The 19664-nt window shown below is 39.5% G+C and overlaps 1 protein-coding gene across 2 annotated transcripts; it reads right to left on the bottom strand.

Annotated features, from left to right (window-relative positions):
* Window positions 1-170: 170 nt before the first annotated feature.
* On the bottom strand, window positions 171-18923 carry mbtd1 (mbt domain containing 1). Of its 2 annotated transcripts, none has more exons than XM_083787766.1 (17): window positions 18765-18923; window positions 17775-17979; window positions 16778-16911; window positions 16502-16616; window positions 16337-16419; window positions 16115-16232; window positions 15632-15766; window positions 14815-14903; window positions 13622-13856; window positions 11119-11174; window positions 10564-10668; window positions 10264-10411; window positions 9925-10007; window positions 9487-9730; window positions 6862-6933; window positions 6088-6240; window positions 171-5487 (listed from the first exon to the last, which is right to left on the bottom strand). In XM_083787766.1, the coding sequence occupies exons 1-17, from the start codon at window positions 18783-18785 to the stop codon at window positions 5369-5371; spliced, it is 2115 nt and encodes a 704-aa protein (XP_083643892.1). In that variant the 5' UTR covers window positions 18786-18923; the 3' UTR covers window positions 171-5368. The 2 variants fall into 2 exon arrangements, with proteins under 2 accessions (XP_083643892.1, XP_083643893.1); XM_083787767.1 differs by having other exon boundaries at window positions 9496-9730.
* Window positions 18924-19664: the final 741 nt, after the last annotated feature.

Raw genomic sequence — 19664 nt, 5'->3', positions numbered from 1 at the left:
CCAAAAGAAGCTGCAAGCACAACAAATGAGAGGGCAATCAAAGCGTATAAATATGGAAATGGGGTAAAATACTTAAATTGTTAGGTTAAGCTTGAGACCCAGATGGACTGCTTAATTGGGTACTATGGACAGAAAAAAAAAAATAGACAGAATTCTGTATGCTCCGAGTAATGACATTTTATTCAGTGTAAAAGTTAGATCTTACAAAACCACCTTTTTACAGCCATGCGGAAAACATTTGTAAACAAATGAGCAATCATTACAACCAAAAATGTTCCATTGTTTGATTTTATTTACAAATACAAGAAAGTCTATCAAAGCTTGATCACAGCACAAATTTACCATATGAAAGGAAACGTGTATAGACGCTATCAAAAAGATGTACAAACTTTAAACTGCAATCTAATATGTACCTCAAGGGTCAGTGTTAATAATTTCAATAGATTTATAACTATTCTGAACATATATTTTTTTATTTGTATCCAAAATAAATTTCGAACCATAACTTAACCCTCTCAATTCACAATAACAGTTTCTGACAATAATAATCCCAATACGATAAGTCATTTTTATCAAATATATATAGCACCACGATATAATGGTTGAATATAGTTGGGGCTATCACATACAAAAGACCCGTGTTAGTATCCAAGGAAAAAAAACGTATCTCCAATCTAGTCCATGGCACTGTACAGATCTAAAAGGATTGTTTGTGTGTAATCACTGCAGAACTTCCATGACAATCCTTCTGAATCCGAGTGTGGAACTTGACTAGGAGATGGACAGAAGGGACAACCAATGACAATTACAATAAAAACAAGCTCAGAACAACATCAGCACAATGTTTTCTTCTCTTTTCTTTTTTTTCCAACAACATGCATTCAGTTGATCAACACACCCAGGCCTGTATAAGCTCCTCACTCAGTCCTAACTGGTCCCGATGCATTCAGTTGATCAACACACCCAGGCCCGTATAAGCTCCTCACTCAGCCCTAACTGGTCCCGATACCCCACATCAATCCTGTGATGATGACCTAGGTCTAAGAAATGTGGTAGCATATTGCATAACACTTGCTAGTTTTCACAGATCTTAGGGGTGGACATGTAGAACTACTGGGTGCGGAAAGCAAAGATGTTCATCATAGATTGGGAGTCAAGTTGAGAAGGGGATGTTTAGATCGACTACTCACAAGGAAAAATGAGAATGACTTTAAAATAAGCCTTTTTTCCTTAACAAAAAGAAATATGCAAACAGTGTTGATTGTGCGTTTGATTATTTTGGGTTATCTGGGAGAGGGTAGCAGCAAAGTTAGCCCATGAAACAGTCTTATCTTTTGTACTAAGATATTATGCAGTTTGGTCAGTAAATTAAGATTGTGACCATCGTTTAAATGCTCAATTCTCCCCTTCCAAATCAGGGAGGGAAATGTATCCTAACTGAATTAAATTCTAACCTGAAACCCATGTATGATTGTGACACTACTTTTATTGCTCATTTGGTCTTGTAACCATAGCCATCTAGTTTAGTTTAGTATCCAATGAAGCTGTAGACAAAAGAAAATGGAACCTTGTAGAAAAAAAGATTAATCGATAATCCCGTTAGAAATATCAGTGGAAAAGATCTATAACAAAGCAAGAAGACGAGAAGAGCTTCACTAAACATAGCCTTGAACGTTTGAACACAAAGTGTTTCTACATTATCAAGCCACAACACAGAACAGTGGGAGTAATAAGCAATAAAACATTCATACATCAAATGGGAAGCAAGACCCTTTTCTTCTTTTAAGGATATGGCAAAGAAGTCCTCTTTGCGTTGCTTTTCACAAACCTATGAAATTAGATTAGACTTGTAATGCAACCGTCTGTTGGCGACGACATGACGTGACATGCAGTTGAATAAAATATAAAACATATTTTCAACGTAAAAAGTGTCAACAGAACGCAGTTGAAAATACATATTCTTTTTTAAATCAAACTAAACATTGCATGACTGTTGCCAAAGCATAAATCAGGCTTTATAACCAAGAACATGTTTCCAAAAAATGCTTCCTGAGAATTGAATTGTGAACCTTACTGGTATAAAGACAAGTTATGCATCATTTTCCATCACTGAGTAGCTTAAAACTATTATGCTTTTCAATATAGTATTTGGCCATATACAGCAATGCTATATTGTCATTTATGAACCCCAGCTCACAAAAATCACAGTTATACAATACAATTTAGTTAAATCATTTCTTATGTAAATTAGATTTAAATGTAGTGATCTGTGTCATTAGAAGGTGTAAGACATAAATATGGGAACTATTATTGCATATCAAATTAGAGGACTTTGTGTGCTGTGAAAAACAGTTTGGTGACTAGTTTTCAAGTGGAACATTTTAGGTTATAGTTTGCATATGCTATTTCACTGCCTAGTTTACACGTTGTCTTTACATTTGCTAAACTTGCCTAGCATGAGGAGGTAGTAGATAAATAGCTGCATAAATCTAGCTGTAAATAACAAAAGAATGTGGATTCGTTTTTTCCCCACACATGCATGCAGTAGAAAATTACGAACTAATCAGGATCTTTGCTCCATTCCGTCATAGCCGCAAGAATCTGTTCTGACCAAATAAAAACAATCTTATGTATTATGCAACTTTTAGATCCCGTTGTATGTGTGAATGTTGCCTTCAAAAGGTAATGGTAAAGCAGTGCATCATTTGTACTATTATTACTGACTATAAACATGTTATTCTGTGGCTCAACTGAATAACTGACTCGAGTTTGCATCCATATGGCTCTGACAAGAGAACTACCCAAGCAATGAAAAACAAAAGTAATGCTTTGCATATTGTAATGTCTGACACAACCATTCAGTTTTCACTCAACTGTTTGGTTAAGAGATCATTACTTCGGTTTTCTCAAAGTAGCGCACATGCTTTTCTACGACCACATTTTTATTAAAAATGCCGAGTGAGAAGAGCCTCCAGCTTCAATTTTGGACCCCTTTGTCCGCCGCTGGGTATGAATGTTTACACATGGTCCAAAACAGTCAGTAAATCTGTCTGCGAAAAGCCAATACCTGAAGACTTGTAAAGGTGATTTTCAACATGCAAATCTGACTGGTTTGACTCCTGTAGTGCAATCAGTGACAGTGTTCGCATAACGTTCCCATAATGACCACAACTTACATACTATGCATGGCCAAAGAAATTTCTATGAGTGAGTATGCAAGTTTGGACAATGGGAATCAAATAACTTGTCAGAGTGTGCCCCATCATACCAGTAAGGTTTCTGATTTATACAATATACTCTGCTGGTCAGCCATTGGGACCCCTTGAAATGTTACCCCCCCCCCTTTTTTTTAACCTCATCTACAGCTTCACTATTTAGGTTCTCAATATTATATAATACATTTATAATTCAAGGATTTGAGGGGGAATTGCATCTAAAGTAAGATGATGTATTAAGGTTTTTAAACAAAAAAAAGAAACCTAAAATAATAGAATTATTATAGATAATAAATTTTTCACAGTAAACAGTGAACACTGTTCTTGGTCTGAGTGACAGCTGCCTAAATTTCTACACGAAACAAGAAAACCCTACATTACTACTAAATGTGTAAACATTAGACAGGATTGCTAATTGTCTGCGTTTTCTATTAATGGGCAAATTTACCAGATGACATGTGGAATCATTACCAGGTGCGAAGGATATTGGAGTCTTAAGGCTCATACATAGTCTGGATTTACGGTGGTGGGGTGACCACCTTACTACAACATGACGTCACGAGCCGCGGTGAAGAGCAAACCACCACCACCACTCCAGCCCTTCTCTCTGCTTTTACTCACCACCGAAAATCCAGACTATGAATAGGCCTTTACAAATCTAAGTGCAGAGTGTGCTTGTAAAAAGCCACTAACATACATGCATGTGGATCACTGTAATAAAGTTGCAGACAAGATTTAAGGAGAAATTATCACAGAAACTTTAGAAACAGTTCTATGCCAATTATGACTAATATCCCAAGACAAAACATTTTTAACCACTATTTTGCAATGAATAGCAAAAAAGCTGATCTACAAACTCACAATGAGTCTTCATGCAACACACTGTGAGCTTGTAGATCAGCCATTTTCACTATTGAATAATTTTGACAAATTTAGTCTAATTGTTGAAAAGTTTAACATTTTTGAATATCTTCGCCCATTAATGAAATGCCCAAAATAGGGACATCCGGGTGAAAGTTGTTTAATGTATCATGATGTAATTTTTTTTTTAATAATGAAGTGCAGCCGGGGAAAAATGTCAACCTGTTTTTAAAGCGAAGGCAACAAGGGGGGGGACGGGGGGTGGGGGACGGACCAATGCTGAGCATCACTGTACTATTCAAAACCCACTCTCTTTAAATCTGTTATAGCTATATACTGTAGTTCTATATGAATAGGTCTCATCATATTTTATGAATATAATCACTCTGATACATACATCACACTTAAGTACCCCATCCAGCCACCAAAAAGAAAATACAAAATAAGTAAATCAATTAAGACAAATAAACTAAAAACACTAAAAACAAAAACAAAAAAAGCAAAATATATATATATATCAAGACTTCAAGTACTATAAACAAAGCAAGTCCTCCTGGCAAAATTGTTCAAAAGAAATAATAAATCAAAATATACATAATTAGATTTCCATAATCACCCTCTGTTCTCTCCAGGTCAATGGGAATTCTGCCTGTAACGTTAGTAGCTGGCTCTCATACCTGATAAAAGAAAAATAAATCGAAAGACCTGGCTCAATGAATGTTTTGTCACAGTTTCTACAGGTCTCTGTGCGTGGCCCAGACTTGGGTGGGGTCAGAGTATTGGCGGAGGCAGGATGGAAGGCCTATGTCTAAGCTCCTGCTTCAAGGAAACATGGGGTTTTGTGTGGATTCTTCCAGAAGTCTAATGTGTCTTTGTCTGGGTGTCTTTCCGGAGGAGAGGTGAGATGCTTGTTGCGGAATCATCCAGAGAATGCCCAGACATCAGTAACCCACCATTCCCCAGGTGTTTTTTGGAGGCACAGAGCAACCCCTCACTCATAACCCTGTAGGTGGTGTGAGGAGTGATCGAGTGTTGTGTATGTGCACACACGGCTACGAGGTTAGAAACAGAAAACAAACCCCAAAATTAAAAAAAAACGTTAAATCTCGAGGACCATGAAGCATGAAACAAGCCTCCCCCCTGCCATGGGAGAGGTGAAATGTTGGTCTACTATGAGTGTTGGGTTTCTTTTGAGGTGAATTTGTACTGTTGTCCCGTCCCCCCCACATCCTGTCCCTTGGGTCTCCATTGGTGCACCATGACCCGTTCCATCCCGCTTGGTTCCTCTGACCTCAGGGCTCCTGTTTGATGTAGTAGCTGCCTGAGCCGTTGCTCTCTTGGTCGGAGATGCCCTGGGAGAAGGTGAACTCATCCACCTCTGTTGCCTCCTCCTTCAGTCGCAGCAGAGACTCTGGCAGAGAGGAAGAAAGAGAAGGACAAACAAGATGAGTAAGTTGACAAACATCATGCTTCTAATGATGGAAGGAAGAACATTAGTGTTGGTTTCCAGTTTCTTACCCAGTGATTACGTCGGATAGGTTTCTCCATGCACAGTAAGCACTGACTTAGCTAAATGTTGTTGCCAATTGTAATGTAAACAAAATTACAAAAATGGAGCGGTAATGTATAAATACATTGCAATTGATAGATTGTTATTTTTTAACAGTGCGGTTTCATTCTTTACCTACAGTTGCATGTCTGTCGCTCACCGAAAACATGTTGCATTGGTAGCTTGAAAATCGGTCATTTTCGTAGATCGACACACTAATGTGACACAGTTAACACAGATAACACTTCTTGTTTTGAGAAGAACAATGAGGTGAAGAACATGAATCACAACAAGCACACATTCACCAAGTTAATTGAACAATTGAAACATGCAGCATCAACAGTAGTCGCATCCACCACACAGCTAGCTCCACTGAGAGGAACCTACAAACACTCCTTAAGCAGCACCCTCTCCTTCGAAACGCTCAAGTGCCGTGCTTGGTTTTCATTAGAGTGCCATTACCTGGTTTGTGGGTTTGGTGGAGGTGGGTACGGGGCCGGGGGCGAGTGGGCCCCTGGGCGGGATAAGGGGGCGGACTCTGCTCTTCGTCCCCCGAGAAGCTCCTCCTCCTGCCTGCCTGACTGAAGGGCCGTCGACCAACTGGAATCTTCCTCTCTAGTAAACACCAAGCCAGACTCTGGGTAAGCTACCAGGGGCTTATTACATACAGGGTTCAGTTCAATTCTAGGTTGTTTGAATGTTCCAATTGAATATAGGGGGAAAAAGGTTTAATGGTTAGACCTCAGGTACTACAAGTCTTACACTACATGCGTTCTAGAAACCCAGCCATTGCCATTATGTTGCTGTTGAGCCCATCTGAATAAGCCCCTGGTACTCATGACTACCAGACACAAGTAAGCAGATGCACCATTAACTAACAAGAGTAAAGCTAAAGCAACACCATCAAAAAGATTCTTTGTACTGAAATATTTCAGGATGAGAGACCAGTGCAAGCCTTGGCCATTTGCTTTCAAGTATCAACAAAAAATATTGCTACGGTGTCACATGTGACATTAACCAAAACTCACACGGTGCCAAAATATTCTGTAACATAGACAAGTCTATCTGCCAGATAAAAACATTCCATACACACCGAACACAAAATCTGACCAGTGAGGGGTAAGATGAATGTCCACCTGTAGAGAAACTGGTGACAAGAGGATGGGGAAAGGAAGAAGTGGAAAAACCAGATGGAAAAGTGGAAGCTAGACTGACAATATAGGAAGGATTACTCACTTTTCTTTTGTCCCTTGTACTGTTGGGCCTTTTTCTTCTGTTTGGGCACAGTTGGTGTCAAATCTCTTGCACCTGAATAAGAAATAATGTACTAGGACTTAAATTCATGAGAATACAGTACTTTAACCAGCCCTATTTTAAAATAAATGAATTGAAACGGTTAAAAAAGTAGTACAAAATTAAACATGATTTATTTCCTTTAATGCCAGCGTTAAAATGTGTAGGGTTTAACACCCGGCATCTCTGAATTTCAAGAACAGCGCCAGTGTTCGTGTCGTGTATCCAACCTTCAATCTGCCTTTTAAATGCATATAGTCCGGCAGCTGGGCTTGTGGGGTGAGACATTTCGTATATAGTCTTTTTATTGGCCTAAAATATTGTCTATATACATACATCCATCCATTCAACATACATACATCCTTTTATCTTTTTAACCCTGTATCTGTTATGTTTTAGCTTTGATCTTTTTCTTAATAAAGTCTGTTCCTGGTGTTCCCATGTAAAGCGCTTTGGGTATTTAGAAAAGCGCTACATAAATCTGAGCTATTATTATTATTATTAGTGTGGTTGCCCGAATGGGCAACCAGACTCTAGTAATTGTAACACTTTATACTTATTATTTCACTGGAGTAGTCTTTATTTTGACGCTTTATACCTCCCACACTGTACGCTGTACGCACTTGAGCCATATGTCAAATTGACCGGAAAAATCGGGAATCGTGTGCTTGTATTTTGTTAAGAGAAATGTTGTATAGTTTAATTGATATGAATTTATTAGTGAATTAAATTTCCCCATTGACATGAATGGGAAAAGGCAAAAATTCACATAAAAGTATTTGTTCGTCGGAGACTGTAATCACTATAGTTACAAAACTTTTAGGGATAATTCAACATTATCCCTAAAATTATTTAACCCTAAAATTTTATCGGTCGGCCTCATGGTGGCGCTATAACAGCCCACTTTACCTTTTGGCTTATAACTCTTGAACCGTAGGTCGTAAAATCAAAATTATTTTTTCCCTGGATTCCTTGGGTCATGACGCATCTCCCCATATAGGCCACGCCCATTTCCGCCATGATAGATTTTCCGCCATTTTGAATTTTGTCCAAAACACACTTTTTGCTTTTCCTCCTACAGATTTCGTCCAAATCTCACAGAAATCGGCACACGTGATCTCTGGACCCATCCAATTAAAACTGAGCCGCAGAATTTTGAAAGTGCGTATCGTTCGGCCGTAATCGTCTTCCGAAGTTAGTAGGAGGGGCCTATATCACAAAAAATGCCATAAATCACGAACGGAATGTCCAATCCATCCCAAATTTCAATCACATGTCCATTTTCATCCATAGGGGGCGCCGCAAATGCGAGAAATGTAACCGTTTGTCGCAAAAACATGAATTTCGGGGGTTAAATCCCCTCCGAATGACTTACGCATGATCTAAGGCGTGACTTGAAATTGTAATTGGCTGGCAATACTAGTGGGAGGGGCATATGTAAGCCACTGCGGCAACCACACTCTGCAATTTTTTTTAATTGCGAATTTTCTAGTTATTATTACATTCATGAATTACTTACTGACCGGCTGTCGGTATTGAGCAATTTGTCTTATATGGGTTTATATTCAATAATGGAACTCTACGGATTTTTGCTGGAAGTGTTGCACAATGCATCAGGGTTCATAGATGTGTTGCCAGGTTGGGTACAAAAGTGATTGAAAGTCATTCCTATTTTTTTTTTAAAGAGGTTAATTAACCTCTTCAGCAGTTAATGCGTTTTAACATCCTATATAAGGCAAGATTTTCACATTTTCATTATGCTTTATATATCATGTGACATGTCAAACTAGGGTTTTTTATGTTTCTGCTCCATTCCAAGCATTATCTTTGCAAAAAAAAACCTCCTTGGGCTAAAAATGGCCATAGCAGTCATCACAAATGTGATGAAATGTGATGAGGTCAGCACATTTTGGGCACATTTGAGCCTTATATAAGATGTTAATGGTAGGATGAGGATCACATATAAACCCAGATAAAACAAATTGCTCAATACAGAGCCAGTCAACAAGTGGATTCATGAATATATGTATATAAACAATATACTAACTCTAAACCTATATTAACCCTAACCCAATAAAAAAAGACTACCGGTATATAATCCAAATTCCCCACTTTAAAAAAAAGAAGCCTGTCGGCTGCCGGACTAATATTGCCCCAGGCAGATTGAGTCTGGTGTTGCTCAATTGTGGGCGTATTTCAAAGACCAGCAGTAGTGGTGCAAATATATGCAATATGCAAATATATAGCGTCACAGTCCCACCCCCTTTCATGCCGATGACAGGCCCAGGAAATAATTCCCCATGCATTTTCCCCATAGATATTTCAAAAAGTATTTATTTAAAGATGTAACCTGCTTTTTTTTTCTTTTTTCAGGGCGGGCTTACCAGGCTATAACCAAACAGGGCTCAGTATGTGTGTGACGTAGCTGTACAGTAGGTCTAACCAATAGACCAAAATAGTCCATTTCAATGTTTTTGTAACCGCTTGGAAATAATCACAACACTGAGGGGATCCAGGTTCATATCCACGCAAGGCAAGAATATCTACGCAAGGCTACGTGTCCTGTACATTGCTCACTCTGTGCAGCGGGTGGCTGGAGTTGGTATCCGGTCAGCTGACACCAGCCCACGGGGTATAGGTCAGGTGACTCGCAGTCCACCCATTGGTCGTACTCGTCCTCCCAGCCGTCAAAGTGGATCCGCAGCAGTCTGTGGACAATCCGCGTCACCGTGCCGACACACACCAGCCGTGGTTCCATCAGATCCACTGCCTCCAGCTTCATGCCCGGTCGGAAGCCGTGATTTGGGATATCCTGGAATGCCAAAAAACGGCAGAGGGAACAGAAATATTTTACACAGACCGAAAAAGATGATCAATGTTGTTTTTGATGTGCTTTTAACTAAATCCATAAACATCTTACAAATTCACAGGGGAACTGGAGGCAAGGCAATAAAAAAAAAGGACGTGACTTAAAAAAGGGAAAAAAATACTATTACTGAAACATACCTTGTTAAAGAGCTTGACAGGAGCAGCTATAGAACCCGTTTCTCTGAGGTAGTCAAACCATTTAAATGGCAGTTTAGTGTACCCTGAGGGACAGAATCAGTGGTGAAACTGGTATATTAGAAACTGTACGCCAAAACAGGAGGCCACAGACAAGAGGCCAAAATAAAAAAATTACTCAAATGTCTTTAGATCAGAGTACAGACTCGCCGTTTCTTTAAAATATAAGGCGAGTTCCAAGTAGAGTAGGTTTCTAATAAAGATATTTCTGAGGATGTGAGCACAGAAGACTGATTTGGGACAGTTGGACGTGCTTGAAGGTTAACGAGGAAAGATGAGTACCTCTAGGGGGCGTAAGTTCAATCTCGTTGATTTCACAGAAGCCGACGGGGTAGATAGAAGGAGATGTGGAGTGATAGCAGAACCAGTCTGATCCATCCACCGCCTCTGAGCCATCGATCCCAATCATGAGGTACCCATCAGCCAACACCTGTACAGAGCAGACAGAAGAATCACCATGGAGGAGGGTGGGCTCAGAGTCATGACAGCTGACTGAAGTGAAAACCCTATTGTAAAATACCATGTCATTCAATGATTTAGTAGCGCCATCTCCCACTTATATTTTGTGTGAAACCAGCTCACCTTTCTTACAGTGGCTACACATATAGCTGAGAGATTGAGAGGATCGATGGCCTCAAGTTTCATCCCATCCTTGAACCATTCCCCATTCTGGTCCACATCTTTCACCTAGCAGAGCAGCACGAGGCATTAGCACATCTTCTCACTCCAACACACATTCTCACTCCACATACACGAGACAAACTAAAACAAATACCGACTCAGTACGATACTGGCCTGATGAAGATAAGGCCAGATCTATTGTCGTTTAATTCAATTAAGTAATTCTTTACCAAAAGAATGGTGTGCGGGCCCTACACTGTCGAGGTGCTTGTACATAGGTATGCTCTGAATATACAATAATGGACACAATTTATAAAAACACCCACTGGCTATATAATACACTTTAACCACTTAAGGTTTATTTTGTCGTATGATGGACAAGGCAAATAGCCGATCTACAAGCTCATTAACAAATTGCATAGAAATTAATTAAGATTGCAGAGCTGCCATGTAGCCCAAGTAATCAAATGTAAAAAGGAAGGGAAAAAATAAACATTTTAAGATGCTTTAATTTACCTTCTGGAACAATTGTGAAGGAGCATCAACCTGACCCTCCATCTTCTTGGTCACATCTGGAAAAAAGATAATGAACAAGAGTTGTAACTGTGGATGTCACATGACATAATGACTTCAATGTTAATGTATTATTAGATTTATTTTGTCAAATTAGATTATCTATTAAAAATAAATTTGATATTTAGTAAAGGTATTGCTCACATGCAATAAACATGTTCTCTCTTTATCTTCTTTAAAACATACTTTTAACAAACAGCCTTTCCAAGATTTTAAATGTTATTAGAGTCCCATGTTCTTGTTTCTGCACTATACTATATTTTACACAGATTATTGTTTTTATTTTATCTTCAGTTTTATGTAAAGAGCTTTGTTCCATAGACAAAGATTATTATGACTCTAGATAATTATGACTCAAGATAATTATCATCTTGTGTGCGTACTGTGTAGGGAGGGACACTGCCAGCACACAGCCTGCTAAATACCATGGTCTCCACAACACAGCATGGAAAAAGACAGGACAGGCAAGTTACTGCAGGATGGAACTACTATTGTTTTGTTCCAAGTTAGGTGATTACTAGCCTCGATAGCCAGGCTTTCATTTCGTCTGCGCGAAAGATGAAAGCCTGGAAAAAGCCGTGGGCTGAACAAGTCTAAAAGTGGGAGTCAACCCTTCCGGGTGGGCGTCGCTCTAAATGATGTGACGTAGCGCTGCACTAGGGGGGAGAGGAGGGGCCGGGGGTGACGGACAGATCGATGAGATCCAATCAGGGTGCGCGCATTTCTGAGGCGCGACCCGCCCCTCTAGACGAGAAATGTCTCGCTCTGGGTCAGGCTAGGTGATTACATGTGGTGACAGATTTATGGTCTACAACACAAGTTTCCCCACTAGGAAGTGTCAGGTGATCAAGTCAGGGAAATTGGGATTCTAATCTGGATGCAAACAAATAGGCCACATTGTGACGTGAACACAACTCAGCCAAGGATATCAATAAAGCCGGTTAGCATTTTTTTAGGTTAAAGGTTTAGTTCACTTTCTTTCTATCGATTACTCACCCCATGGAGACTTGAATTAATGGATATTTTGTTGCATTTCTATATATAATTTGATGAGTCTCCTTTGTGTCTCCATAGGTAACCGCTGCTGGGCTACTATCCCTGTAAAGTGCTTGACAGAGTCGAACGTAATCGACGCAAGAACGGAGGGTGAGAGAAATTCCTCCCTTGTGTTGCGTCGGTTACTTGATCTGTCTCGCTCCGTCGGGTTGAGATCTGATCCCAAGCCAACGCAACGCGTACCTTGCGTCGAGGACACCCTGCCCACCTGGAGGCAGCAGAGAGCAAGAAGGCTTTTCCTCCTCTGCTCGACCGCTCTTGAAAGAGGACAACACTTCCGCCGGCACATTGAGTTGTAAATGTAAACACAATCGGCATGGATATATCACATTGGAAGTTCAACAGGACAACATGACATCAGCGTTCGAAGCACTGCTTTGCAAACTCGTCAGTGATTATCAGACCTGGACTGACGTTATGTCCAGTGGGCAATGGGCCTCCCAAAGAATGGGTTTAATATGTTTTTGGGCCAAATGTTAGCCCTTTGACCCAGTCCAGCCCTGCTTTTCCGATGAGAACTCAGCTGAATTAGAGCGGAGAGAGTGTGTGTGTCTCATAATCCTATGCTTCCATTTGGTGACAATTTGACCGTTTACAGACGCGACCAACAAACTGTGTTTTCCGTTGCTGATGATCATCCACTAGCGGCTTCCTTTGACAATGAATGGTAGACTACAATCTGCCCGTGTGAACGCAATGATTAATTGATTACAGCACTAACAAAAGACACAAAACTTTGTCGTGGTGTGAGCTTATGGAACTCATTATATACAGTTATAACTACATCTCAACTCATAACAAAAAAGTAAAGTAGCACGTCAGTACAGTTTATACAATCTAAACATATTTGACGCATCGCATCCGCATGTAATAAAATAGACCAACTGCAGGTGCCAGGGAGCTGCAATCTAGTGGGCGAGTAGATGCTTGCACATTAAAATTTATAATAGACCGACGTAAACGACGGAGCGACTATACATGTCTAAAATAACCTTGCGTTTTGTGTCCGTTTAGACTCCCCCACGCAAGAACCAAAACAGACTATGTAGAGGCCTTAAAAGAGTCTGACTTTGTTCAGAGTTGCAGTCCATAATCAGCCCTAATAATCTGATCTCTTATCCAGATACGAGTGGAACTGGTTTAATGTAGTCTCAGCAAGGCCAAGGGAAGTGATTCAGATATGATTAGCTAAAATCAGTTATAATTTTGTTATTCACCGTTCAGACATCATAAAACCAATTTCATTCCAATCTGGATTGGATTTGGAGTGTCAGGGAACATAGTCATATTCTCTGCTCTTCTTCCTCATGTGGGAATCAATAACATATCCCACACACACTTTGCATGTGGTGCAAGACGTTTGAATATGGTGTTTGCATTAAAAACCTACCAGATCGCTTGAAGCGGTGTCCGATGCTGCGGGACCAGCCTATGTTATGGATGAGGGGGCTAAACATGTGGCACCAAAAGTCATCCGAGCCATCCTGGCTCTCCTCATAGACCAGCCTGAGGCGTCCTCCGATCACCTGCTCCACCAGCGCCACCCGTGTCCGGCACAGGTGGTTCTTATCTACCACCTCCACCCGCATGAATTTCTTAAAGGGGAACTGCATGTTGTCATGCACCTAAGGAGAGGATGTATTGAAATAAAGAAAATACCTATACCACAAACCACAGGATATACAATATAAGCCATGCTGAAATTTGGTATACATATATATATATGTATACAATTTAGGCATATAGCAGACGCTCTTAATCCAGCATGATTTATAGTAAGCAAGGTAATTGAACATACCGGTAGGTAAGCCAAGAAGCACCATTCTAGACTCTTTAGTAAACAGTATAATATCTAAAAATAATTAATCTGAACATTTTGAAACTAAACGAACTACAGTATAGGATGCCAGATCAAAATGAATATAAATAACATACTATCTACATTACATTTTAAAACCTTTGCATAAGCCTGCAAGGTCGTCAAGGCTAGGGCAAGTGCTATGGGCTAAGGTGGAGTCTGAAGAGGTGTAGCTACCTTGAGAATGATGTAAGACAAATATTGTCATGTTGTTTCTGTGATCAATAAAAGGAACCTTATGTAGCGATTCCATTCACTTAATTGTATGGCAAAATATATCTCAACATTATTCAATGATGCACCGAAATGAACTGAAGCTGAAAGTAAGGAAACACTTTATGCATTTCGGCTGAACCCCAATTATTATGATGTTTTTCCCAGGATTGTCGGCGCATCCCCAATGCCAATAATTCCTGGTACGCCAGTATTGGTGACATAAATGTATTACTTAACAGAACTTCCATCAAGAGTAATGGCAATACAATATGAATACAGCAATTTTCACTTCCCCAAAATGATGCACCAGGACTTTGTATACATCTGCTTTGTTTGTGTGTGTTGTGATTTTGAGATCCGTTTCACCGTTCTATGAGAGTGAATGGAATCGCCACATCTAGTTTATTGCTCACAGAGGACAGAAGCAATAGATAAAGACTGACAATATTTTTTACTTCCAAGGTACAACATGTGTGTGTTTCCGTGCGTGCATGTTGTGTGACACTGACCGTGGCAGTGAAATCAGGTGGCAGTGTTTTGGCTCCAGTGAGACGTTTCACAAGAAAGGCTTTCCAGTTAGTGTACTTATGTTGTATAGCTGTAAGGGAAATAAACAGTTTGACCTCAATTCCACAACTGTCCAGGAAAGAACATAGAATAATAAATAACAAATAGTAGATCATTAGGCCTCTATTATACATCTTTCCAAAATTACCTAGTCCAATCAGCTTACTTACAGAAGTGTGTGTGTGTGTGTGTGTGTGTGTGTTGTATTCAAATGTAACTACTGAAAATCATTACGGACACCATGCATTTGCTTGACAGTAGACCGATGGTGTGTTTGCAGAATGAACAGAACAGAATAAAATAAAATTAGAGCCCAAACGATGCTAGATTTCTTTCCAATTTTAGAATCCTAAATCACCGATTCCTGATATTTGACTGATATTTTGTCAAAATTTGATTAGATTTGATGACGATTCTATTTGAGAACATTTAATTTATACGCAAACAAATTAAGTATTATTCAAAAATGCTCAAAACTAGCAGATCTACAAGCTCACATGTTGCAATGACAAGCTTTTATATCAGCTATTTTTGAACATCTAAAAAAAATGATAATGTTTGCCTATACTATAATGACATGCCCAATAGAGAAGGGGCTTCAGGTTGAAAGTGGTGGAAATTGTGACAAACGGCTGCAGAATTGCAGATGCAATAAATAAATAAAGGTCTTATACTATATCGAACTATAGTACTATATCGAACTTTACTATATCGAACAAACCGATACATCAGTCTGGCTCTAGTTCGAATGAGACTCACATTTTGGAGGTACAAGGGGCTTGCCACTCGAAGCACACCACCCCACCGGGTGCACCTCAGGAATACATAGATTACACCAGAAGTCCTTACTGGAATCATTGTCAAAGCCCTCATACCGCAGGAGAGCCTTGAACCCTGGACGAGAATATACAATCTACAGTCAAAATCCATTCACACATTTACAATCTCTCAATATTTACACCCAGGCACAGAAAGCGTGCCTTTTAAATATTTTGTAAGAAAACATATTTAACCCCTATACTATATAGTTCAGTTGACCAGGGTCCCCCAGGGGTCTATACTTGGGTCCCCTCCTCTACACTAAATGTCTTCGGCAAAAATCGCTGGTCTCCAAGATCACATTGATGCGTTGTTAGCTTGTAGATCTACCATTTTGCACCAAATGTTCACCTATTATAACATGCCAAAAATAAGGACACTAGGCTTTGTGTGGTTAAATACATTAAAAAAATGGATCCTTACCTGCTAGCTTGATGATTCCCGCTATCCAGTAGACTTTAGTGGAGAAGTTGGTATCCGAGTTGAGGACTTCAACTCTAACTCCTTCTTCTATGTCTCCCCAGCATAAACCCATAGGGGCCTGGAAAACAAGTGGTATCAGACCAAAGCTTATTCAAATAAAATAATTTGGCCAAATAGTTCTACACAGTTAATTAATTGTCACCATCTACTGTTTGTACTCACATGTTTGAAACAGCTGACTGGAGCACCACACGTGTTATTGCTACAGATGTATTTGCCCCATTCAAAGATTTCAACAGGGACCACTGGGAGAAAGAAAAGTACAAGGGTTAAGTACAAGGTATTTTCCCACCATGAAACCACTGCTTGTCTTTATTATAAACATACCGGCTTTTGATTTGGCCTGGTTCTGTTGACTTGCTTGATATTGGGCATATGCAGCCAGCTTCGCCATTAAGGGCTGTTTCTGTAAAACCTTTGCCTTTTTTGTTGGTGGTTTGCCCTTAGACAAAGGAAAACACAATCACCACATCAATACTGGATGAAGACATTATGATCCACTAAGGCTTTAATGCATTTACATGCACATGTAACATAAAATTCCAACATTGAGAAACATGTGGAGAAAAAAAACATGCAGTGCACTCGAGTTTGCACACTTACCTGGAGTCTTGCCAAGATGCTAGCTTTTTTGGAATTTGAAGAATAACTCCTGGAGCAGGATACACTGCAGAAGCGCTTGGTTTTGGAGTAGAACGCATCTCGTACACCAACCATCCCACACATCTCACAGGTGGCTGTGTGGGAAAAGAAACACCATTAATGTCATATTACATTAATGAAATAATCACAAGCATTGTTCATATATATATATATATATATATATATATATATATATATATATATATTCTTCACTGAATTATATCAATCCATTCCATAGCACAAAAACATGGCATTGCAGAGTAATTACAATTTAGTTTATATGAAATGCAGATAATTTTTTTGTATAAATACACCTTTGTGATTTTCTTACATGCTTTATCCTAGACGCAATTTGCAACACTAGATTTTTTATAATGGGTTGAATCTAGAGTTGTAATACCCTCCATTGACAGCCCATTGATCCAAATAGAAATTTTCGATCCGCTTGTGTTAAATGACGTTAAACACACCAACGTTGCAGCTGTAGGGCAAGCTTGAATTATCCTCTTTTAATTGGCAAAGCATTTGTTTTATACAAATCCACCGTAGACATGTTATGATATGTATACTTATATCAGTTATATGTATACCTTCTGTCAAGAAATTCCATGCAGGTAATTATTTTTCTAAGTGTTGGAGTTTGGAAGGGTGGTACTGGTACGCACGGCAAAGAATAATCACTTGGAATTTCTTGACAGAAAGTAGCTCATAACATGTCTATGGTAGATTTTTATGAAAGGATAATTCACCCTTGCCCTACAGCTGCAATGGTGGTGAGTTGTAGTTTAATACAAGCAGATCGGAAATTTGGATCAACGGGCTGTCAATGGATGTATTGGAAGTCTAGATTCAACCAATTATAAAAAATAATTTTATAATAGGTTGCATTCATTCATGTATGTATATTAAGCATGTATAATGAGTCCCATAGCTGTAATAAATGTTTCCAACTACTAACCCATGCCAGTCTTGCCATCAGGGTAGGTATACACTTGTCCATTGTTCTTGATGATGGGCAGGGTGGCAGGAATGGAGGGCACCACCTCATCTTCACTGTCCTCTGAGCTGGAACTTGTGGTGGACTCCTCGCTGCAGCTGTCATAGCCGTCAAACATGCCGAAAGAGTCTCTCCGCTTACGCTCTGAACGTGGGGTGCGTTCAGCCTTTACAGATGGAAGAATTATGGGGGGAATGGGTTAACCTTGTAATAAGGAATCAAAAATAATACTTATTTGCCTTAATAGATCTGTGAAGCTTTCTCAACAACATAGCTGAGCTGTCAGGCGTTGGAGAACATGGCACCAGAATAGGGAAGTTGCACCGAACTTAATACAAAATGAAGTCTAGTCTTCATACATGCTGAAAATACAAATAAGACAAGAACATTGACCATCTGGTCTTTGGGACCATCATTGACGTTATTGATTATTTATCTACAGTGGTAGCTTTTCCTCATCTGAGCATCATACAGAACAGCTGACACTGACAGTTTAAACGTTATGTTATCCTTTCTGAAGCAGAAACAGCAGTTTAGCGCCAGGCAATACACCAGACATAATTCATTTATACAATAAATGAGACAGTCACAAACAGAGAACCAAGCACCTTGATGGGAAAGACGGGGGCCTTTATCTGACTTAGCTTCCAGTGCTAGCCACTATTAGCATGGCTAGCTAGCTAGCGGAAACCTGTTTTTCCAGTTTGTATTAAAAGCAAATAGCAAAAGATTTCAATTATTCAGCTCTTTTACACATACGGAACAAAAATAAGCAGGGTCTTAAATTACACTAGGCCTTGGGGGTTTAACAAGCTTTCAGTTTCATTTATGTAGCAACATAAATACTAGCTTGCTCTCCTCAACAGATAACAACAAAGGAGGAACGCTAGCCCAAGCAGATCTTCCCTGATCGGAGCCTCACGGCCCTTAATATTTCACTATTTTACTCACCAAATCCCTTGTGTCCTCCATTAGCCCCTCATATAGATAACGTTGTAATTGACTGAGCCAGCTGATACGAATAAAAACCCCTAAATTTGGGGATGCATTGGCTTTTAAATAGTAAAGTCTAAAAATGAATACAACCAAAGCAGGATATCAACAATTACTCCGGTGTTTCCGCGCATGTGTGAGCGTAACCTACTTTTTTTTGATTGGGCCAGGCTGGAATGGGGGTGGGTCATTGACTGATTTAGAAAACAAAAACATTGGACACCCATCCCTCTGTAAAGTACCATGCCACCATTGTAAACAGAAAGGTGATGTCAAAAGTGAAGATTTGAAATGAATATGACATGATCGATTATATATCATTCTATATATCTGTATTATCTTATTTAGGTGAATGTTGATTTTTATACACAATGTAATACAATACAAATAAAACACATCAATTTGAAATTAAACTAAGCATCCCAATGACAATGGTCATAAATAATATCTTTATCTAACAAACATCCAAACAGATCATAATTGTCACTGTTGGGCAGAAAGCTTGTGCTTGTGTATATTTCAAATCAGACTACATTTCCCTGTAAAATAAAACACAAGCTCAGAAATGCATTGCATCACAACACATTGCAGTGAGCTTGTAGGGTTGCTATTTTAAAGATATTTTTTTGCGGCTTACGCCTTTTATTGATTTTTTTAAGGGATAGATAGTAGGCTGACAGGAAACGGGAGAGAGATGGGGGGATGACATGCGGTAAAGGCCGTGTCGGGTCCGGGAGTCGAACCCGCGGCACACCGCGACTGGATCACCAGTCCGGTGCCCAGACCGTTACGCCACGGCCTGGGCCAGGGTTGCTATTTTAAAGTGAAAATGTCTTGTGTGTTTGGGTTTTTATAAAC

Source organism: Protomyctophum parallelum, assembly GCF_964188405.1.
Source record: "Protomyctophum parallelum genome assembly, chromosome: 17".
In the NCBI taxonomy this organism is placed as follows: domain Eukaryota; kingdom Metazoa; phylum Chordata; class Actinopteri; order Myctophiformes; family Myctophidae; genus Protomyctophum; species Protomyctophum parallelum.
This window is presented reverse-complemented; position numbering and strand designations above follow the sequence as displayed.